Source organism: Microtus oregoni, unplaced genomic scaffold, assembly GCF_018167655.1.
Source record: "Microtus oregoni isolate MIOR12 unplaced genomic scaffold, Mior012 000038F_ref0000394, whole genome shotgun sequence".
In the NCBI taxonomy this organism is placed as follows: domain Eukaryota; kingdom Metazoa; phylum Chordata; class Mammalia; order Rodentia; family Cricetidae; genus Microtus; species Microtus oregoni.
The window spans coordinates 6862208-6887565 of NW_024543097.1; the positions used below are offsets into that span (position 1 = coordinate 6862208).

The window sequence follows — 25358 nt, forward strand, 5'->3', positions numbered from 1 at the left end:
TCGGTCTCTCTCTCTCTCTCTCTCTCTCTCTCTCTCTCTCTCTCTCTCTCTCTCTGTCTCTCTGTGTTATTTCTCTGTCTGTCCTACTTGAGGCCACAGATCAGTGTTATTCTGCGTGGTACGCTGCTGTGGTCTTTTTCCCCAGTCAATAATCACCACCTTACTTTTTCTCCGAGCATCTGTTTTAACCCCAAAGCTTTGGTTCTTGACAGGATGGGTCTCTTCTGCCAGTTGGCTGGCAGAGGGAGAGGGGAGAGGAGTGACGCGTGAAGGCTCGAGCTGAGATTCAGATCCAGCTAAACCGCCCACGTTCTTCCTGGCTATTAACTATGACACCATGAGTGTGGTCAAGCCTGTGAATGTCGCCATGTCGCCAAAGCTGTTGAGGACTTGTGGAAGAGTCTAAACTCAGCTCCCTGGGCTCTGTCTGCGCATACTCCATCTTTGCACCTTTCCAGAGACCCACTTTCTGTGTGAGGAGGTAAATTTCCTAAGACAGAGCTACCGTGTTACTAACTTCACAGCAGGGTTGTGCTCATACCAGGACTTCTTGCCATGCCTCTTTCTCCAGCGGCTACGATAAAACAAACAACAGCAAATGCCCACTCTCCCCCATGGCCCTCCCCCAAGTTTTGGACCACATGGAGATAAAGCTTTATGCAAAGAAGAATGTTTAGTGCTGGGCATCCAGATAGATAAAAATCTACAGGAACAGACTGAGAAGAGGGAAGTTGTGGGCTCTGAAAAAGTACCATGTTTTCTGTTCAAGTATGTAAATAATGTTATTTTGTGCCCATAAACTAAGTGGCAATGCATCAACAGCCAGAGCAACTGTTCTTAAATATGAGATCATCTTTCATAATTGATGTAATGAAAGCAATATTTTAAAACAGACTCTTTTTATATGTTTTCTTTTATTGAAAATAGATTTTTTTTCTCACATAATATATCCTGATTAAGGTTTCCCCTACCTTTGTTCCTGCTAGCTGTCTACCCCTCCTATCCAGATCCATACCATTTCTGTCTCATCAAAATAAAACAGATTTCTATAGTATATTAATACAATAAAATATAATAAGATAAAAGAAAAAAGTAGTTCGTAATAATGGGGCAAAACAAGCAAACAGAAGGAAAATAACCCAAGAAAAGTTCAAGAATCAAGGGGCTCCACTCATTTGCACACTCAGGAATCCTATAAAACCACTAAACTAGGAGACATAACATATATACCAGGGACCTGTATGGTAAAAAGAAAAATGTATGAATAAAATAAATTTAAAAAAATTTTAAAAGGAAGAGGTCTGACACAACAACATGAGACAGAAAAGCTCCAGAGCTGCCCTCTAGCTCATTTCCTGTCGGCCATCTCCTGGGCTTGCAGTCCACGCTAGCAGTAGTTAGCTTCTGCAGTGAGTCTTTTGTGGAGGCTAAACTAAATTTGCATTTGCAAGTGGCTCTCAATTGGAGATTGGTTCTGGGTTAGGGATTGGGGCATGAGTCCCTAGATTTTGATTATTAATTGACGTTCCGACTGTAACTGATTCATAACAAATGACTTAAAGGCAAAGCAGTGTAGTAAAATTTCAAGACTAATTTATTAGCTTGCCCTGTGTTATTACACACTATTTCTTAAGAATTGATGGACTTTTAGGGTGGGGACAGAATCCCAACAGGCAAAGCTATATTTTGTATCAATCATAGTTCACATATATGTGCAGATTCATGTAGGGAGTTAGTGGTAGGTCGATAAATTATATTCAATCCTTTCTAATTAATCCCCTTAGTCATGGGCATGTTTCAGCAAGGTCCTTAGAAATTGGATGGGATCCTATTCTAATCCTCTTTGTAATATTGAACAAAAATTAAAAGTACTGATTGTTTGGGGTGGTATAGTCTAGTAGCTGAGTTTGCTTTTGTAGCCATATAGACAGCAAAGAATAAATTATATATTTCAGCATTGTAATTAGATTTTATCATACCATTCCTTCAATAATCATTAAAACTATTTGGTTGCTTTAAATCTAATCACGTAACAAAATAAAAATGGAGTGTTTGTTTGTTTGTCTTTTATTGTTTTTCAAGACAGGGTTTCTCGGTAGCTGTGTATGGAGTCAGACCTGGAACTCACTCTGTAGACCAGGCTGGTCTCGAACTCACAGAGATCTGCCTGCCTCTGCCTCCCGAGTGCTGGGTTTAAAGGCATGCGCCACCATCGCCTGGCTCAACAATATGACTTCTTATTGGTGCCTTTGAACATGAAGCTAATAGTATTTCATATGTATAAAAACAATCTGCTATCATTACCTCTAAGGACAGTTGATAGCATGGTTCTCTTTAGATGCCTGTATACGCTTCCAGATCATGAACTACTCTAGCATCTTAAGATCCCAAAGAATCCAGCACACCACTTGCATATTAATACTTTTTTCCTTACTGAATTGATAGGAAGTTCTTGGTGTTCTAGAAGTTTCTGTCTATTTTCACTTTGCAAGTAGAAGTAGAAGGAAGCTGAAATCTGTTTTCTGAATATCCTATTAAATTTTCTTATTTAAAGGCAATGATACATATTCCTGCTAATTATTTCTACTGGGTTTAACAAATCAAAGCTAAGACTAGACAGTTGGTAGTCCACAGATGAATATGTTTTGCTCGGTCTTCTAATGTTCGCATTCCTTATCATTTTTTTTATGCTTGTATTAAATTAAAGTTTTGTTCTCAAAATTTCAAATTAATTCTAATCTACATACCATCCATCCTTACCTCTGTTTGTAGATATCCTGGCCTTCACTTTTTCTGGAACATGTTACCATTTCTTCTTGTGTTTCTTGAAGCTGATTTTTCTTCTCTCTGAAAACTGTTCCTTTCAAGTTGAGGCCATGTGCATCACCACCTTCAAGTGTCCACTCCAGTTCTACCTCTTCTGTGAGGCCTCTTCAGACTGCCATTTCTGCATTTTATATGGGCCGCCCACAGCTTGCCCTCTCCTCTACTCAGTGTCCAGTCCCCTTATCTTACTACTCCATTTTCTTTTCTTTCCAGAGAAGTTTTTGTCTCTTGACATCCCGTGAGATTTACTTGCACGCTGTAACAGGTGCCTGTTTTACTTTTCTTTTCTTTTTGCTAGTGTATGTTGAGCAGTTGGGATAGTGTTGGGTAAACTAGGACTACCAATAAGTAGTTAAAAGGCCTAACATATCTAAGGCATTGAGCTTATTCCCCAGGCCTCCCACCTCAAGGAACAAGGAAGGAAGAACAGGAAATTTGCATGTTTAGTTAAAAATAGAGATAACATTTTTTTTATGTTCCATGATGTAAAGTAGACTCTATCTCTTTGTCAAATATATAAAGTGTGTATGAACTGCTAATGAATTCATTTCAATTATCTGTCTGATGTCTGACTTTTGAATGTCAGATGTCTTCTCTAAATAGTTACAAAAACAACCTTATTTAAAATTCAAAGATCACTGAGCCTTGCACTAATAAAAATCAGGTAAATCTTGTAGATTACTTTAATAGCAAGTACCTTGTGTAGCTCAGACTATATGTTTCTTTTACTGTGGAGCTTTATAATGACCTAGGTTATGAAGCTACTAGCAGATGGTCCTCATGGATACCCTCAGAGAATGGAAACTTGAATTAGTTATGATTTTTATCACTTTAGGATAGACTTGCACATAGATGTGGATATTAAAAAGATGGCAGTCAATTAGAAGAGTATTAGGTGTGTACCCTTGGCCAGCGGTGCAAGTTTATCCTAGATAGTAAATTTTTCACTGTTTATATGGAATGGCGTCAGGTGATACGTGTGAAGACATGTCAGTCATCCATAATCTGTACCCCAAAACAAGTCTCAAAATATTTGACACTTACTAAGTAAAATGTTCTAAGTTGAATAGTAAAATTATAAATTATTGGTATTATTTATTTGACATTGTGTGGAACACTGACAGAAATGGCCGCTTTGGTCACTATCCAGGGATGCTCTTTTCTGAACTTTCAAGTTCTTTTTCCTGCGTTCCTATTTTATTTACCCTCTGTTTTAGAATTTTTAGATTTGCAGCACTTTTGTGTGATAATGCTAGTATTAGACAAAACAAAATTTATACTTAGAATTAATTTATATGTAACGTAATTGTATAACACCTTGTATCATAATTTAAAAACTGAACAGTTTGAGTAAGAGCCGGGGGTAAAGGAGAACAGGGAAACCCACAGAGACAGTTAATCTGACTCCGGACAGACAGCTAGGGAGGCTGGATGGGACCCACCTAGGCCCTCTGCATGAGTGTGACAGGTATCTAGTTTGATCTGTTTCTGGGGCTCCTAGCAGTGGGGTCAGGACCTATCCTTGGCACTTGAGCTGGTTTTTGTGAACCCACTCCCAAAAATGAGTTGTCTTGCCCTACCTTGATGCAGGGGAAGAAGGTTGGTCCTGCCTCAATTTGATGTGCCCTGCTATGTTGACTCCCATGGGAGGCCTTACCCTTTCTAAATGGAGAAAAGGGGGAGTGGATAGGGGAGGGGTAGAATGGAGGTGATGGAGATAAGGGAAGGAGAGGTGGAAGGGGAAAATGTGGTCTGTATGTAAAATAAATGAAAAAAAGAATTAAAAATATCTTATTAAATTACACAATAATTTCATTAATTTCCCAACATTAAAGCCAGTGTAGGACAACTGAGCTCTGCTGAAATTTCAGTTACAAAAAGGAAATCTTATTCTTCAGTTTGGAAGTTGGCCAACTAGAGACTATGTTACGCAGTCAGTACAACTGACGAGTCACTCAATGGGGGAACTACTTGCTTGGTCAGATATATCTTCAGGCAAATCTAACCTTCCTAAGGCTTGTTCTTTGTTTCTGGTTTGTAGAGGTTACACAATTGTTTGTTTTAAATGAAAATTATCTAAAAGGCAGTGAAATTTCTACTATCTATTTCAGTTTCTGTGCTTCTAGGTGAGAAAAATTATTAAATGTTAGGAACCTCTTTATTTCCAAGGTAACTTGTAATGAAAAATATCTTTGTTTTACAAAATCAAACAAATTATGTCCTTAATGGATAAATATAATTTCATTGATTTCTGTCATCTTTCAATTAATTTCCCTTATTTATTTATTACCAAATAATGTTGTCAGAGTTGCTACAATCATTTTTCATAGTACTTGACTGACCTGACTTAACCTATTGTAAAAGTAAATGCATATGTGCTTATTAGCTACACATAAACATTAAGTAGATTCTGTCTAAAGGACCCTTAGCCTCCCGGAGTACTGCTTCAAGTTTGTTTAGCAACTATTTATGCCCCTGGGGATTAGGAAAGCAAAATGAATGACTTTTAAAGAATTAGAAAGACATATGCCATCGTCCCAGAAACAGGAACTCTGCCAACTTGCTGCCCTCAGAAATGTGTGAGCTGCACAGGAAGCTACTGGGAGTGTTTCATATTTTCAGAAGGAAAATTTTACCTGGGGGAAGCATTGGACTTATTCCCATTTCTCAGGAAAGGTCTGTGCAAGAGAAGGAGGCAGGCATGATTCTTTTTTACAAGTCTACTGGGGCTCCCATCATGGTGGCTTCTGAGTGGGAGAAAATTACCAGATTACTGAGAAACACACTTTGCTTGTGGAATTAAAAATGATAACTGGGTCCATGTCTTTGGTCATGGAAGCAGAACAGAAGACTTGATCCAGCTTCTTACTCTGTACGGCCTTGTTTACACCAGGTTAAAAATCTTAGTCTTTGCATAGATACCTCCCTCATATTTTAAGTAGCTAACTGAGCAAAGTGTATGTTTCACATATATCATGGCCACTGTGGATCAGCAGTGGGGCTCTGTTCCTTAGAACCAGCTTGAGACATAGCCTGGTTAAGTGTTTGACACTTGCTTTCTTTTTAGAGGTCAGGCACCAAGAACTGGCACACATGTTCTGGTGTCTCTTGCCTGACACCAGAAGTACCCCATGTGGTTTGGCTCAAATCTTATTAGTGAAGCAAATGAAATGACCACCCCATACTTGTCTTCAAGATAGGATAGAGTAATACTTGTGGGTAGCCAGATTACCAAACTGACTAAGTCTCAATTAAAAAAAAAAAAAAACTTTGGTGCCTTGGTGACTGCCATGCAGTGAGTCTGGAATCAGATCATAAGCACAGTGCTGTTTAATAGAAAAGCAAAAATGTATAAAAGAAGATAGTCTTAGGACCCATGGTTCTTGTAGCTCATTCCTTTATTTTGTTGGTGTATGTGTGTGTGTGTGTGTTTCATGTATGTTCTTGTTTTAGTGTGGGCATCTATGCACATATATGTGGAATCCAGAAAGTTTAAAACTGAATGTTTCCTGTCTTATTTTCAAGACATGACTGTGATTGAATCAAGTTTATCAACTTGGCCCCACTGGATAGTGGGCTCCAGGTATTTTCCTGTCTCTGCCCTCAAGCCCAGACATGTACCACCATACCGTATTCCTGAGGTACTGGGACCCTGACTCAGGTCCTCCCACTTACAGATCTGGCTTTAGCATCTGGACCATCTTCCCAGCATCCTTCTCTGTTTTTTTTAAATTAATACATGAAATAGTCATGTTCTTGAATAATATGGACCACAAGTAAAACTTAAAAATTTAAATATCTGAATATTCTCCCATGCAGATTTAATTATATATTAGAACAAGCTGGCTGTACTTAGAGTATAGAATTGTTGAGTCACGAACTATATTGTTAATAACATGGTAAAATCCATTTGTGCTAAAAGAAAAAAAAAGAATGTTAAATGAATAAACCATAAAGTTAGAAAATGTGCTTATATTCCTTGAAATATATTGTTTCTGAACCATAGATGTTTAAACATTGCTCTTCTCCAAATTTTTAAGATAATATCAATTTATCATAGAAAAGTCAATAAAGCAAAAATAAATTAAAACTTAAATGCAAAGCATGCAAAATTACTGACATGCACACTTGCATTAATAGCAGGAGCACAATCTGAGAGAGATGCAAACTCAAGCAAGTCAATCACTGTAAGGACATTGCAATGCATTCTTACAAAGATCCAGAAGGTCTTAGTCAGCCATTACATGTGGTCTCTTGATGCCTTTGAGACACTTGGTAAACATAAAATATCTGAAGCTGAGTGATGTATGATATGACATACTATTCTATAGTAATAATGTTTATACGTAAAAGAAAAGAAATCTAAAATAATGAATGAAAATATACCATAGGTCATTGAGAAACTCAGGAAGTCATTTATTATTATTACCAAGTACTGTGTGCTATATACAACTACATGCTGTGTACATTAATACAACTGGAAACAGGTAGCTTATTTACAGCATCTTCACCACAAACACATGAGGAAGACATTGCTCTCATGAGACTAGGGAAGATGGTAGTAGTTTGCCAGCTGCATTATAATCATTTGGGACTGTCATGGTATGTTTACTCTGCTATTGTTCTTATGTGGTCCAGGACTTCATTTCATTTTACTTCACACACACACACACACACACACACACACACACACACACACGCACCTGACACATATGACCTTTGCATCAAGTGAACCCTTATTTGTGCATGTCTCTAACTTCTCTTCATGAATTGCTACACTATCACCTGAGTGCATGTGTTCTGTAAGTCAGCTAATGTCTTCTTTGATGGTAATTGAGGTGTTTCTAGTTTATCATTAGGTTCATAACTTAACTCACGGTATATATCTTAACAAATTGGTCTGAAAACTGTGTAACATACAGTTTTGGAAGTGGAGTTACTGACAGGAAGCATTTGGCCATTTAAAAATATTTTGAAGCCCACCTAGTAGAGCACACATAGGCTACCAGGGTTCTGATTTGTAGCTTCTGACATTCTGGTTGCCTTGTGGCTACTTGTCAGGGATCAAAACTTTCTCTTTGCCCCTTTCCCTCCTTTTAGAACTTCTCAGTGGTCAGACCCCTCCCAGCAAAGGACCCTTCAGCCTGCTCACATAGCACTGTCTAACTGGAAAACTCCAGTTGCTCTATCCAGCTTGTTGATGCTATATAAAGAAAAGTGGTCCAAGCTCTTGACCAAATCATTGAGAACATAGAGAATATTTTCAGTAAAATTGTGTAAGAAAATTTCCCAAACTTAGAGAAAGACATGATCATTCCAGTAGAAGAAGCCCACAGAATACCAGAAAGGCAACAACAAGAAACATACATGTTACAGTTAAAATACTAAAATTCTGAAATAAAGAGTATTGAGCTGAAACAGATAAAAGTGAAGTCACATACTAAGACAGGCCTATTAGATAACAACAGTTTACTCATCGGGGAGTTTGCAAGCCAGAATCTGGAAAGATTCCAAGTCCTGAAAGACCACTTCTGTCCATCCAGACTATTATACCCAGCAAAATTATTGACGCTGAAGGAGAAATAAAAACTTTCAATGATGAAAAGAAATTTATGGAATTAATGACTAGTAAGCCAGATCTACAGAGGCTAATAGAAGGAAAGTTTGGATCTGAAGAGGAAAAAAATGTCCAAGAGGTCACAGGGAATAAATAACAGCTTTCAGCAATAACTGAATATTGATGGTCTAAATTCTCCAACAACAACTGAATATTGATGGTCTCAGTTCTCCAACAACAACATACTGATTAACAGATTGGAGTGGAAAAAATATTCCAGTAAGCCCACCTCACTGGTCAACTTCAGATACTACCTTAGGGTGAAAAGAGAAAACGTATTCCAAGCAAATCAAACGGAACTAAGAAGCACTTATACTTGTCCTAATATCTGACAAAGTAGATGTAAAATCAAAACTAGTCAGAAGACATAAGGGTGGCTACTTCTTATTACTTACATGAAAAAAACCCACCAAGAGAATATTATAATTCTAAACATATGTGTACGAAACAAGGGCACTCACTTTTTTAAAATAAAAATTGCTAGATTTAAACCATAGATTCATCCCACACAGTGATAGTGGGTGATTTCAGTATTCCATTCTCACCTAGGAAAAGCAAATCTAAACAGAGAAACTCTGGAGTTAAAATCATATCATAAATCAGATAGACCTAATAGATACCTGCAGAACGTCCCACCACACACTCAAATATAAATATTATTTTCAGCAGACCATGGGACTTTCTCCAAAATTGACCATACATTAGAACATGAAGGAAGTCTCAACAAATACAGAAAGATCGAAAGGATAATCAGCATTGTATCTTAGCAAGTCGAATATAGGCAGGTATTAATAATAGAAACTATAGGAAATACACAAACTTATGGAAACACACTACTGGACAATAATCATTAAAAGGAAGAACTCAAAAAGGAAATTTAAAAATTCTTAGAATTTAATCAAAATTAAAAATGTTTGATCGATATTCCAAATTTCTCTCTTGAAGTTTGTTTTAATTTATGTTATCACAATCAGTACATGTGGATACCTATAGCCATGTATGACATCCGTTTTCTTATTCACAACACGTAATTTACAGACTTGCAAATAAATAGCATTTAGGTTTGTATTTAAGTTTCAAATAGTTCAGTGAGATTGAGTGTTATTATTTGCTTACTGCTTAATAGATAGTAGCCAGTACCTACAGAAGTCTATATTCTATACCACCAACTTTCTTGGAAAAACTTTAATTTACCATAATAAAATTTAAATTTATATAATTTTTTATAAATGATAATTATTGTTATCTAACAATAATTTGCTTGCAGTTTTCTGTTTTTTTCTAATTTCAGAAGTTTAATCAAATAAAAGTATGCTTTACTTCATGATCTTTGCTTTATTTTATTTTTACTTCATATGTATAAATATTTTTGTCTGAATGTATAAATATGTACTATTTGTATGCCTGGTTGCAGCAGGAGCCAAAAGAGGGCATCAGATAACTAGGAACTGATGCTATCAAGGCTTGTGAATCACCATGTGGGTCCTGGGAATTGAACCTGGGTCCTTTGGAAGGCAACAAGAGCTCTTAATACCTGAGCCATCTTTTCAACCCTTCATGATTTCTTCTTTAAGAAAACTTAACAGTATTCCAAGATCATATAATTCTTTTAATTAATTTCAGAAATTTTATTTATCATTTATGGTTTTTGAAAAAAATCATTGACCTTAATGGATAGAAAAGCAAAATGTAATATTCTTTCTTTTCTCTTCTTAAATACTTAAGTAGTTTTCACAACATATATGAGTAATCGATACTGAGCTGGATGGAGACTTCAAGTGTCCACGATATAGCCTTAGACCTTAAAGGGAGCAAAGGATGTAAGGTTCTCACTGAAGCCAAAGCATGATTAACAGCCCATGAGTTCTGTTGTAGAAAGGCTAATAGCCTCCCTCGTGCAGTGAAGATGTTCTTTCTGATCCCAACTTAGAGCAAGACAGGGATCCCTGATTGGACCAGCAGCTCATTCTTCAGGGAAAGAGGGGACCCGCAGATGAGAAGGTGGAGGATAGAAGATGAGAAGGTTAAATTCGGACTGGAAGGTTTGGCACAAGCTACACCTTATGCCAAGTACACTTATTAAGAAGTATAGCACCTTATATGCTATGTCCTGGAGAGACAACAGGAGGGTAATCAAGAAATGTTTTACAAGAGGAATACAGGGTATCTCAAGAACATTACAGATTAAGCATACAGTAGCCTTAGGGTGAAGAGTTGGCTTAGATTCTGAAGCCACAGCTCCCCAAGGCCCTGGTCCCAGGCCGTGATAGGCTCTATAAAGCATATTCCTGGTTTTGGAGAAAGAGCTGTATACCTTCTCCATACATCAGGACCTCAGAGCCCTAGAAAACGCCTCAGTTGATCAGTGCCTTATACTTTGAGACAGGGTTTGTTACTGAACGTGATCATCAGTTTACTACACTGGCTAGTCAGAAGTGCCCTGTTCCTACTTCTCTAACATGAAGACTAGAGACATGGACCACCATGCCCACCTTTTCACACCTGTGCTGGGATCAAACTCGGATCCTTATGCTTGCCAGGGAAGCATCTTATTGACTGAGCTGTCTCCCTAGTCCTGATTTTAAGGTTCTTGATGTAGTTAATCCATAAGATCAGGGAAGGGATTAAGCTATTACAATTTATATTTGGCTTCCACGGAAAACTGGAGTGATGGATGATAAATAGGTCGACTCCATGCTCAAAAGACTCACAGTCCCATCAAGCTTTTTTTTCTCATCCTCAAATCTTTTGCAAGTTGAGTATTCCAGTTCAAGAAGATAACCAAATGGACAAGGTTCTTAGAAACCATGGACTCTAACCTTTGTCCTGTCAGAAAAATCAAATGATTCTCTTTAGGTGAGGTAGAAGGCAAACCTTGGAGATTATTTGCCTTTTATCAGCGACACAGTTAGAGACAAGAATATTGGCAGTTTCTGGAGCGTTGGGACAAGGAGGGCATGATGTTTTCAGGAAAAGGTGAAATTCTCGCTTCACTGATTGGCCTTTTGTACAGCTTCATCAAGTCCTATTTAACCTATATCTTTTCCCAACTGACTCTCAATATGCAGAACTATTGTTTCTATTTAATGTAGTGTATCTGTGGGTCAATAAATAAGTGGTATTGCTTATTTTAATACTAATTACACATAAATATATGTGCATAGACTCTTGATGTTTTTCCTGTCTATTCTGTTCAGTCTAATGATTAGTTCAAAATCTTAAATGATGTTAGTTTTGTGAATGCAGTTGTATATTATAAATAAGAGGTGGAGGGCTTTTCCTCTTCAATAGTAAGAAAGGCTTCATTTCAATTCTTGAGTAACTAATATTTTATTACATTATTTTGATGATATTTCAGTGACATTAAAATGGAAAGGGATGATGACTCATTCAAATCCAGTGGTATTACATTTTTATTCATTTTTATTAATGAAGTCATTTTAATATTGCAGAGATTATTTATGATATAAAGTGGCCCCATTTGTTTCTTTCCCTAGGTTCTCTTTTCAAGGTCCTTATTTGTAGAGATATGACCTATAAATCCCTTTAGCCAGGTGTGCTGAATTTTGAAACATGGTCTTTGATGAAAGAGATCCTTGCACTTCAGAGAGCACTGGAATGGCCTGAAGATCTGGTAAATGAACTGGAGGAAGCAGGTTATTGGGTGACATGGACCTTCACCTTGGTACAGTGACGGTGGAGCTGAGAATTTATATCTCCAGAAGCTTCCTAGATAATGTTGGTTTATGAACCAGAGGAAAGTTCTGTGTTAACCCCACTGATATTGACAAACTGTAGCCAGTTTCCAAAAATATTATTCAATACAAGTAACTACTTTAAAATTCATTTATTTATACACTTATCTAACTTTAGAAATTGATATTTTAAGATGCCAACCTTGGTGTTGCCTTCACGAATATACCCAGAATTTTAATAAATTGTTAATTCTCTGACAATTTATTACATGTATAAACTGTATTCTGATTGCTCTTGACCACAATAACTCTTGTCTTCCTTGTATCTCAATTCATCTCTCTTCCTTCCTACCAGTCTCTTTCCCAGATGTATGACTCTTGTCCTCTATTTTCTGTCCTGTTTAGTTTGACCATGCTGTCAGCAGATCCAAAAGGTCAGAACTATCCAGTGGAGCCTGGCGGTTACACCACAGAAGGCAATGATCGCCCCTATCCCTGTATCTGTCAATAGGAATTAGTTCAGTCTTGAGGGATAGGAATCCCTTAGCTCCTTCTCCATACATGCCTGATTGTTCTCTTTTCTATTCCAATTCAGTGTAGTCATCCCCAGCTGTTGAGAGCTTATGGTTGCCCTGGCTGTGAATTGCTCAAACGATGTCATTTTGCATTCCTCCTTCTTATTTTCTGACTTTCCACTTCTTTCTGCCCTCTTCTGCAGGGTACCCTCAGCCTTAGAAGGGATTGTGTCCATGTCTTGTTTAGAGCTGAGTACTCAACTTCCACTTACTAGAAACTTGTGCAGCCGTAGTCAGCATTCACCACAGTTCACTAGAAAGAGAGAACTGTGATTAAGACTGTCAGGGAAGATTGTCTATGGGTATAAGTGCCTCTATTTAGAAAACAACTTAACACTTACTTTAGCTTCACTGAATTAAGCTCTTCCTAAGGTCCTCTGACCTGGGGTCTTAGTTGGTTTAGATGTGGCTTCTTGTCCTTCCACTCCAATCAGAGAACAGTGTTTGTCCCCACAACAGTGCTGCCTCTATTGCACAAGTGGACACGGCCTGCCTGGCAGGTTCCTATTGTAGTGTATAGGGGTCACAGCTAAATAAGCCCATAAATGCCTTTTTTCTCCAGTAGCCTCAATAGTGTATTCTGGCACTATGAGAACTACTTGGTAGGGAGGGAGTGTCTAGATCAGTGCCAGCCTAAAGTGTTTCTTAAAACAATAATTCCTTTCATGAAAATGCTGTAAATATTCAGTATGTATCTAGCATAATTCACTACGTTTATAAATCAAGCAGATCTTGGGTCTCCATTCTGTTTGTTTATAGAATAAATAGGCCATTAAGTCTAGAAATACACTTTAAAATACGATGAAGGTGTAGAGTTTCCAAGTGTGGTTTATGGCTGACCACTTATTTCTGTGCATCTTTTTGCCTCATTCTAATTTGATATGAATCAGTGTAAGGGATGTCTTGGTGATAGCTTTAAAATACATAAAACAGCCTTATTTTATGCAACACATAGTACAGACTAAAGAATGATTCGGAGTTTAGTGGCACTAAACACGAAATGCTTGCATTTGGGAAAACAGCGTTTTGTGAATATACTGCTTTTCTCCTAAAATCTAGAGCCCTCAGAATGTAAACAAACATAAAGGTCAAGGGAGCAAACCAATATATATATATATATATATATATATATATATATATATATATATCGTCTTTCTTGGCTCGCTGTAATTTTCAAACTTAGCCTGTGAATGTCAATTAGCTCAGGCAAGTCTTGCTGATAATGTCTGCTGTCACTCATTCCTAAGGAGTGATGTGAGAGGTTTGCCAGCAGGTAATGGACCAGTTGAGCGATGAAGGAAATAATGAGGGCACAGAAGCCTTAGCAAAACTTTTTCATTTCTGGTAAATATATTTCTATGAGGGGAATTAATAAAAGAAAAGAAATGTCTCATTAAAATTTATCTCAATTTAATTCATTTTAAATAAATTATACCTTAAAACATTAATCTTTCACTGATGAATTTTTAAAAATTCATGTAAATGACCAATGATCTACCATTTCGCACCGTGATTGATTGTTGAACACAACACTTATAAGAGAAAAGCCACAAATTTATATTAAAATGTTGGTTTGAGTTGAATTAAATATTCATATTAATTTTCGTGAGATTTGAAACAAAATCATTTGACAGACTGAGTCTACAAAACAGTTAAACTAATCAAATTTGTTATATATAATATCAAAATGTAATTCAAATACTTTATATTATTGTTTCATTTAGCATTTTATCTTGTCACTAGAATTAATAGCGTATACTTATATTGTAGCTTTAGTTTTCTCTTTATATATAAGAAATTTAATTTTATCATTTATCAGATTTAATCATCTGTAGTAGTAAGTCATCATTCCATTTTCCTTTTGACTTATATCTTCCTACCCACCCATCTGTGTATCCACCCATCCATCTTTATCTTATCATCATAATCATGGGCACTATTAATAATATATTATCAACTCAAATCTAACTCTCATCTGTTAACATAATTATAATATCTGCAATTAGTGATAAGTATATGCTCTCTGATAGTTTTATTATTTACCTCTGCTTTAATACCCATTTACATATTCCTCCTCTAACTTTTAAATATTGCATTCTTTATGTGTGTAGGTTCACATGTGTGTGAGGTGTGCATACATTTGTGCCCATGCAAATACGGACGTGAGAGGTCTAGATTGAGTACTGTTTCTCTGGCCAGATCTGTGAGGCCTAATGCTAATTTTCACCTTGATATAATCTATAATCATCCAGGAGATGAGGCTCTTGATGCCTCATCCGTTGGAGGTTATCATAATTATGTTGAGGTATGCAAACTCCCCGCTGTGGGTGGCACCATGCCATGGATGGAATTCTGGAATTTGTAATGAGCAAAGGGAACTGCGCACCAGGAAGCTCCGATTTCTGGTTGGGAACACAGCGTGACCAGCTCCCGGAGTTTCTGTTGCTTTCACTTTCCTACCAGACTGGACTACAACCTTGAACTTTGAACCAAATTAATCTTTCTCCATTAGTTTAACTTTGTCAGGGCATTTTATCACAGCAACAGGAAAAACTAAGGTACCTCCTACATTGTTTATAGGGACAAGGTCTCTCCTCCTCCCTGGAGATTGTTGCTGGCTGTCCAAGTGAGCTCACCCCTGCAGCATGCCCTGCCCCCAAATTAATTAATTAGTTAATTAATTAAAAATAAGCGGACAAACAAAAACTCACCTCGTTCCTCCATCTTTGCCAACTCTTCACCCATGCTAGTGGCGTCGGGAGCTGTGACATGTCACAAGTATACCCTTTTGTCCAGTCAGCCCCACCACAAAATTTTCATTGCCATGAGTTACTGGTCTGGATCGAGGCCTCTGGCACACCATCATCACTGCTTGCTCACTGAAACTCCTCTGAGATAGCCTGCCCCCTGGGAGTCATGGCCCTCAGACACCAGCATGGCCCCAGGTGGCAGCCTAAACCACAGCATTTGAATTGCCTTCAGTGGTATCAGGAGCCACAGACATCCACAACAGAGACAGGGAATGCTTATTTACAGCATACTAGGTACCAAGCACACGATGCCTGCTTTACAAGGATTATGCCACGTGTCGCTCAGGGAAGATGTTGGCCATCATTTACAGTTGGTAAAGCACACCTTAAGGACAAGTTAAACAGCTTGCCTAACTCTCATTTCAATGCATGATAGCTGAATTGCTAAGGAGAGGCTGAATTTTCAGACCTGAGTTTTTCTTCACACAGGGGGCCTCACTCTGAAGTTGTCACTCAGACCAAGTTTGGTCTGAAGTGGAACCATGATTTTTAATGTGACGGTGGCTATGTAGATTGAAAGAATAGTTTGAAGCTACCCTTCCTCTGTCCTCCATGCATTGCTCTTATTCATGCATTTTTCATTAACCTCACTGATTCTGTCTGACCATTTGTTGGCTGTTGTCTCCTGAAATGCTGGCTGGGTGACTGGAGTCTTGGGTTTTGTTTCTGTGAGTGCATGCATGTTGACAATAACTAGGACTTGGCAATTTTTTTTGTAAATATTCTTTCAAATACCTATTTTGTTATTATTATATTTTCTACCAGGCTTAGAAATACGTGATAGGATTTGGTAATATTTTAGTAAATGCTCAATTTTATTAGCTTTATGCAGTTTCATAGCAATGCTTATGAAAATGATGCATATAAATGTTTTTGAGGAATGCAGTTTTCTGTGTACATAATGTATGTATTCACATTATTAACACAGTACTATATGATCATTAGAAGTTAAAGTTGGGATAGTCCTGCAGATGTACCTATGAAAAACTTTCATATTTTTGTCAAATATTTGCTTCATTTGAATTATTTGTGCTTCTGAAAGTATATTTGTGCTTTAAGAAAAATAATATATGTGGTACATATTTATAGAAAGAAAGCTTTGTTTATAGCATTGAGCACTGTGAAAGAGACAAAAGTATTATACAAAATGTGGCATCTATAATTTTTACAAAACAGACTGAATTAACGTGTCATGTGAAAACATTACTGTGATAGTGTTACAAAGAAACTTCGGGCTTAATAAGACATCACTGTCCCTCTCATACAGTAAGAGTAGATGACTTAAATACTCCACTCTCCTCAATGGACAGACAAAAACTAAACAGAGAAATTTTGAGTTAAAAACTACAGTAAATCAAATGAACCTAACAGGCACCTATGGAATATTTCACCCAAAAATAGAAGGATATGCTTCCTCAGCAGCTCATGGCACTTTCTACAACACTGAGCATGCCCTACAACACAAAGCCACTCTTAACAGATGTAAGATCATTGAAATAATACTCTGCATCCCATCTGACCCACCATAGATTAAAGGTGGATATTAACAACAACAGAAACATCAATAAATATACAAACTCATGGAAACAGAACAACTCACTGCTGACTGAAAATGGATCAAGAAAACAATAAAAAAGAACATTTGCAGGATAGAATGAAATGTAAACACAATATATCTAATTATGGGAGTCATGTGACTTCTTTGGGAAACAAGGTCTGGGAATTGATGTGGGATTCCCCTCTGTATCCTGAGAATACCATTGGTGAATAAAGAAACTGCCTTGGCCTGTTGATAGGGAAGAACTTAGGTAGGTGGGGAAAACTCAGCTGAATGCTGGGAGAAAGGAGGCAGAGTCAGAGGGGACACCATGTAGACCCACCAGAGACAGATGCTAGAACTTTACCTGGTAAACCACAGCCACGTGGTGATACACAGATTAATGGAGATGGGCTAGTTTAGGATACAAGAGTTAGCCAGAGATACCCTTAACCCTTTGGCCAAACAGTATTGCAGATAATACAGTTTCTGTGTGATTATTTTGGAGCTGAGCAGCTGGGAACAAACAAGTGGCCTCCCACAACAAGGAATAACATAAAAGATTCTCCTGTGTCAAAGCCCTACAGACCATTACTTGCAGATGGATTTCTTGTCCTGAGATGGATATATGAAGTTGGTGCCTTGAAGAAATGGTGACCCATTTGATGTTGTTTAAACAAATGGCCCAGAATAGTCCGGGGCTGTTTTTATTTATACAGTTTTAATGGTTTGTATGAACAGTTTTATAATCAGTTTTTATTTTCTAAGTTTTAAAATTGATTACACTAATTACTAGTTTGTTTTTCATTCTTTTGTCCCCCAACTTTTCCAATGGTAGTCATTGCCTTTTTGATCTCTACTGCTAGAAGCATAAGCAATCTTGTAAAGTACAAAGGATGTTTCCTAACTAGGCACACCTGCAGGGAGAACAGTGTGCCCAGTTGGCAGCATATGTGGTTACAGCATCATGTAGGACGAGAGATAGTTTTGTCTCTAATGCTTAGTATTTACATCTGGTAGGGTCTGGGTTTTCACAATCAGTTCACCAGTCAAAGGTAAAACAGTCTCGAATATTGTAACAACTGCAAAAGCTATCTACCAGCCCAGATTTCAACTTGTATTATAGAAGTATAGTAATAACAAACAGGATTGTCTTGACATTAAAACAGAAATGCTGATTAATAGAATCAAACTAAAGAACTAGACATGAGTCCATACACCTATGAACACCTGATTCTTGACAAAGAAGTCAAAATACATACTAGAAATAAGACAAGATATTCAGTTAATTGTTGTGGTAAAATTGGGTGAATATAGATGCTTATCTATCACTCTACACAACACTTAGCTCCAAATGGATTACTTACATTAGCCGAAGAGCAGATGCTCTGAATCTGATAGAAAAGATGGTGGGTAACGTATTTGAACTCATTAGCACAGGAAAAGACTTTGATATTATAGATAGTTAGATGGACAATTCATAAACGAGGCTTCATAAAACAAATATGATTCTCTATGACAACGGAGACCATCATTCAGGCAAAGAAACAGCTTACTGAGTGGGAAATATCATTACCAATTATACATCTGGTACATAAATAACATCTAAAACATATAAAGAATGAGAGAGCTGAACATCAAGAAGACAATCCAATCTTAAAATGGGGTTGGTGATCTGAGCAGAGCATTCCTAACAGAGGAAACTCAAATGGTTGAGAAACACTTAGACTATAAGTCTTAGAGAAATGATCAACATGCTTAGCCATGAGGGGAATTAAAAAAAAAACTACTTTGAGATTTCATCTTATACCCATCAGAATGGCTAAGATGAATAATACAAATGAGAGCCCCTGCTGTCGAGATTGGAGGGAAAGGGAAACACTTATTCATTGCTGGTGGGAGGTCTAGCTTGTACAGCCGCTGTGGAAATTGCTGCGGTTTGCAGGATTATGCGGTGAGATTTCAGCTGACAAATCAGAAGGTCAGCTCACCAGAAATGTGAGTTCTAATGGAGGCAAGCCCAGATGCAAGATGCTGGGAAGACTGGCTATTCTTGCTGTAAACTCCTTGTTCAGTGGGACTCATCCCAAGAGTGTATTAATCAATTAATGGACACTATTTTTCACATGTTCTGGTTTATTGGCTGACATTATTCCCACCCTGGGGCACCCTGGTAAGAAAGTTAGTCACACAGTCAAAAACCTTTTGCTCCCCTCCATCAGTTCTCTGCTCCATTCCCTGAAATAAACTTAGAAGCCTGCTCCCCACAATTATCTTTGGTTGGCAGGGCATTTGGACAGGAGAGGAGTCTTCCAAAAAGATCACATTTGGGACCTTGAGTGATAGTTAGCAGGAGAAGGTATGGCATGTCAAGCTTGTTCATTCATAGTCATCACCTCTAAGGAGAATGGGAGTCCTTAATTCACCCACAGTTGACCTGGGAAAGTCCAACTTCAGTTAGCCCCTGCTCTAACTTGAAAAGGCTATTAATACCCTTCATTTGCTCTCAACTCACTTTATTGATTCAGAATTTTAGTCTAGGAAATTAACTGCTTGTGCCTTAACCCTGAGAGATAACAGGAAAAAGCCATTGACCATTTAACCAGTTCTGGAGAAAGGTAATTCTTTTCACATGGACGCCATGGGAACAAATGCGCCATTTGGCCAAAGTGGTCGGATATTGTCAGGCCCCAGATTTTTATTATATAACCACAGATCCCCCTTGTTCTAACTGCTTTGGGAGAAGATGTAATTCTTAGATCTGAGAGGTCTCCCTTAGGCAGCTAACATTGGCGAAAATGCTAATGTGGAACAGGCTCCTTGCATCTTCAGCAGTTTACACTGGTCACCATGGCTACCCTGAGGAGTTGAAGGCGCCACAGCTCCAGTGGGCGAGAGAGTGCCCATGCATTCGCTCTCTTCTTTTACATTTGTCTGTCACAAACAAACATCTAGTCTAACTAATCACATTTAGAAATGTACCACACGAATCCCCCTCTTTCCTCTTCCTAGAATTTAAAGATCTATAAATCAATCTTTTTGCTTCTAAGAGTTTCCCAGGACTTTCCTGGCCACGCCTCCCTTGAGCCATAAATTAAACTGACAGTGTCGTTTTATTTTGCCTTTTATTTCACATTTTCTATCTTACTGATATTTTTTATTTGTTTTGGTTTTGGTATTGGTGTTGTGTGTGTGTGTGTGTTTCTGGTTTGTTGGTTTTCTTGTTTTGAGGTAGTAGCAGAGAACATAAAGTTGAATGGATAGGGAGGTGGTGAGAATCTTGTAGGGATTTGGGAGGGGAAAACATGATTAAAATACAATGCACAATCTTTTAGCAAAAAAGAATAACAACAACAAAATCCTTTCCAAAAGGAAAAAAATTATGGTCCCAACATTATGTAATCCAAGGGGAAGCAATTAAATAATTAAACCAAAATGTGAGTAATAACTATAGCGTGGTGTGAGTCAAGAATTGATTTGATTCTGTGTAGTATTATAGTGTAAAATTTCTATATATGTACACATTACTTTGTTAATCAAAACATAATCCCACCTATGGATGTTGGTTAATATTGTCTAGCTCTCATGATATGAGGAATCATTAGAATCTAACCTCCATGAGGGCATCAGTTGTTACTAGCTTTGTTCATTAATAAATTTTCCCATGTCAAGAATATTATTTGGTACAGTGTGGATTTTAGAAATATAATTTGAATAAATAACTGAGTGCAAAAATAAATATATGCCTCAATTTCTAATGGAAATGCTAAAAAGTAATTAGTATGGAATTATTTCCTTTCCTGTGTGTATGGATTCAAACAGGTAATATGTAAGTCATTATAGATCTGGAGGGCCTGTCTTTAACTTGCCTTCACTGAGGAGATTCTCTTCTTGAGGCGGGGAGCAGGTTAACTCACAAATGGAGATGTGATATCTAATGCTTGGGATTTGAAGGACTGTTGAAGAAATGTTTTGCCATTTTCAAATACCTTTAAGTTAGTCCCATTTCCTTGAATTTAAGAAAATCATAATTAGCCTGCTATCAAGAGAAATTATATCAAATGAAAATATTTGTAGGCATATTGTTTACAGAGAACAAATGTGGTTCACAAAACCTTAGGCTTTGATTGCTGAAATGCAATTGATGTTAGGGTTGAATGATTATCAAAAAATGACAATTGACAGATCATATAAGATTATGTTGTACTTCACAGTAATCTACAAGGGAAGGCTTTCAAGTAATTTGTAATATGTATGCAGCCCAGAGCTAAATCATCCATGAAAACAAATAGGTGCCTTATTCTAAATTTTGTCTTGCTTGAATATTTTCTCAAAATTGCAGTGGGATATGAGGGATGGGTGATAAGAGTCATCTATAATGATATTTTTGTTAGGACTTAGTGTTAAATTAAGATAGTATCAATGTTTGCAGGAGTGTGGTGCATGTCTAACAGAGATCTTTTTCTTCATCCCCACATCCTGCAGGATTCAGAATTTCCCACAGATATGCAACCAGATCCAAACTTGAGTGCCTGCAAAGAAAACCTTTGTCCAGCAAAATTTGACTACAAGTTAAACAACATTTTTAGACTTCATGAACTCCCAGTGAGCTGGTAGGATTCTTAACGTTTTATCAGTTCTTTTGAGATCTTATTGTCCTGTCTAAACTGTGGTGTTAACTAGTCATGGCTTATGTGATTTACTCTTACCCTGTTTGCAAATAGGTATTTGCAGCAAAGAAAATTCTTTAAATTAATTGATTTAGGCACTTGGTGGCAGTGCAGACTAAGTACATTATTGTGATTTATTATTGTTGAGGTTATAGTTCCAGCTTAAAATAACACACATGGTTTTAAGAGACTTTTCCAGGATTATTTTAAACCCGATATCTGAAAAAACTATAGATTTCATTTATTTTGTTGATTCTAACAATGTAGATTTTTCTAGTAATATAATTTTTAATTTGCTCTTTTTGAAGTCATAATTCCATGAACTATAGTAACACCTATTTAAAGAAAAAGAGTATTACATTGAATTCATTAAAATATAATTACTTCATAAATATGAAAATTTATATTTATGAAAAATGTATTTATTTTGTATCTTTGAACATTGATAGGGCTGTTAAGTTTTTTGAGAAAATATTTGTTCAGTGATCTGTAACTGAAAAGTAAAACTTTGTGAAATACTTAAACTTCACTAAATAGTTTTTGTTGATAATCATGGATTTTAATTATAGCTTAGGTAAATAGCATTGCTTTCTTGCATTTGGAAATATAATCTAAGGCATATGTAATTTTTCTTCAAGAACCAATGATTTGAGTAAAATCATATACAGGAAAATTTCTCCTTAAGCAAGACTAATGTCTTATTCCTGTCATGACTGAATATATTTTACCTTTAACTCTTCTCTTTTCCATTTGAAATATGTCCTCTGCTTTTTAAGATATGTGGTATGATATTTAGATGGTTGTTATTATAGGTGGTATATATGTCTATAAATATATACATTTATAGATATATTGAATAATATTTGATTTTACCTTAGGATGAAGAATGTTGCCTATGATGTCATACTTTAGATATATAATAAATATGATCTTAGTGACATGAATAAAGCCCTTAGGTTAGTGAGTTGAAAAGTTCAGTTACGATTTAAAGAGGATCATGAAAATGATACCTTCTCCCCTTAAGGTTCTATATAAAGTGAATAATACAGCGCTTTCTCTCTCTCTCTCTCTCTCTCTCTCTCTCTCTCTCTCTCTCTCCCTCCCTGTGTGTGTGTGTGTGTGTGTGTGTGTGTGTGTGTGCATGTGTAGGTATGTGTCTTTTGAAGTAAGGTCATGACTCTTTCATTAAATGTCTTTTAACTAGATATGATTCTACATGCTATTTCTTAACATCAAGACATTTTCATTAAATGTCTTTTAACTAGATATGATTCTACATGCTATTTCTTAACATCAGCCAAGCCAATAGTGTACCATCTACTATTTTGACTCGAGATAAAAAGTTTATTTCCACAGATTTTACTTATACTTCAACAGTGGGTATAATATGAATTGGTATAAAAAGAGACCTGTTTTTGTTTTTAGAATTGCATTTTAAGAATTTTCCACAACACTCCACTCTATTAGGCCCAGACAATGGCAAGAATATGAAGATTTAATTTGATAATAAAAAGAGAATTATAATAGAAAATGACTCTGTAGTAAGAAATGCTCTTGTTTGCACAAATGTCCAGTAATCTATGCTTCAAAAGAAATCCATGCATTGAGTTTTTTTTTTCTTTTATAGAAAGTCAGGTTTTTTTTTTTCTGTACAATTTAAGTTCTGATTATGGTTTCCTCTCCCCGTACTCCTTCCAGTTCCTCACCATCTCCTGCCATCCACATCTATAACCTTTCTGTCTCTCATTTGAAAGCAAACAGGCATCTAAGGAATAATAGTAAAAGAAAAGAAAGATGGAATAGGACAAAATTGAAAGAAGGAAAAGCATCAAAGGGCAAGGACAGGAAACACATATAGACAAGGAGGCACATGTGTTTTCACACAGAGGAGTCCCATAGAAATGTGAACCAGAGGACATAATCTATACCCAAAGGACTTGTAAGGTTAGAGAAAAGAGCGCCCTGACTCCTCATTATGAGACAACAAACTTCCAAGGGTGCAGTTGAGTGTGTTTTTTGTTGCTGATTTACTGTTGCCTATGCAGCCTACCCTTAAGAGCGAGACTACACCTTGGAGGAAACTGCATTTTCATTTGCAAGTGGTTATCAATTAGAGATAGCTTCTGAGTCAGGGATGGGGGAGATGTTTCTACTTCTTTCAGCTCTAGGCTCCCCTCTGGTACAGACCTCTGCAGGCCTTGTGTATGTTGCCACAGCCTTTGTGAGTTCACATGTACTTCAGTCTTGCTGTGTTCAGATGGCCTTTGTTCCTTCGTGTCCTCCATCCCTTTTGGCTCTTGAACTCTTTCCACCTCTTCTTCCATAGGGTTCTCTGAGGTGTGAGGGAGAAAATTGATGGAGACATTTCACTTATGGCCAAGTGTTTCAAGGTCTTTTATTTTCTACACTTTGTCCAATTGTGATTCTCTGCATTTGCTCCCATCTCTGATGACTGCTAAGTAAGGAACTGTGCTATGTGTACAGCTCAATGTCATTTGGAGTCATGTTATTCTTACATTTCTTTAACAGAAGAGTAGCGTTTGGTTTTCCCCTAGGACCCTGTTCTATCTAGTCCCAGGTTCTTGGTCACCATAGCAGTATAGAACATGGGTTCCATCTCTTGCAGTCTACCTGAAGTCAAATCAAATGTTGGTTAGTTACTCCCACAAACTTTGCACAACCATTGAACCAGCATATTTTGCAGACAGATCACCATTGGAGATTGAGGGCATTATAGTTGGGTTGGCATTTACCTTTCTCCTTTGGTAGCATGGAGAGTACCTTCCAGGACCATGAGCACTAGTCCATAAGAGTGAAGGCTCTAGATGGGCACCAGTCTGACTTTCCATGTTCATGGAATTGTGTAAGCCTTGTCTTCAGCAATAGGACAACCATCAGTTTATGGAGAGCAACCAACAGCTTTGACAACCGCCAGGCTTTGACCATCTACAATTTTAATTTGTGGTTTCTTTAATCTAAAATGAGAACACCAGGCTCTCAGAGGATGATTTCCCTACTTATTCATGATAATTTAGTTTTCATTGATAGCAATTCTGTTTCACATCCTCATATTTTATCTCCTAAATTAATAGCTAATCACATTACAATAGCAAATCTTGACTTACAGAAACATTTGGTAATGAACGCATTGACTCTTCATAGTCACCTGCATTGGCTGTCCAGTAGCTACTGGCTGCGACCACGGAGCTCAAGCAACTGGATGTAGTCAGCACAGCTGGCACAATTTATGGAGAAAATGAACTGGTCAATTAAGAAACTGAGTGAAGGTTAAAGGAAGACTTTTTATTCAATGAAAAAAGGAAAAGAAAGAGAGAAATGCAAGAACCCAGATTGCGGCTGATTTTATTTCCAGCCTCTACATGGCAGCTGCCCCGTAACTGCTAGTGCAGCCCAGGGAGGAATTCCACCATCTTTGCTAGTCATGTTATTAGGAGAGAATGGCCCATCTTTATGGCTTATGCAGTGAAAGGTAAACCAGAAGAAACAGTGGTGTTTAATCTTTCAGTGTGACTTAGGTTAAGTTGCTGTTTGGGGACTACTGATTTAGGGGGTTGTTGGCATTGTTGACAGTTTGGTCATTTCTGCTCATGGTACCACAGTTCTTCCT

The 25358-nt window shown here is 37.2% G+C and overlaps 1 protein-coding gene across 1 annotated transcript in view; it reads left to right on the forward strand.

The window, feature by feature from the left end:
• Positions 1-25358, forward strand: part of Spag16 (sperm associated antigen 16) — an 899292-nt gene that overhangs the window by 120860 nt on the left and 753074 nt on the right. Inside the window, exon 10 of the mRNA XM_041631902.1 lies at positions 21546-21673. Within this exon, the coding sequence (XP_041487836.1) occupies positions 21546-21673 (128 nt within the window). The remainder of the gene's footprint in view (positions 1-21545; positions 21674-25358) is intronic.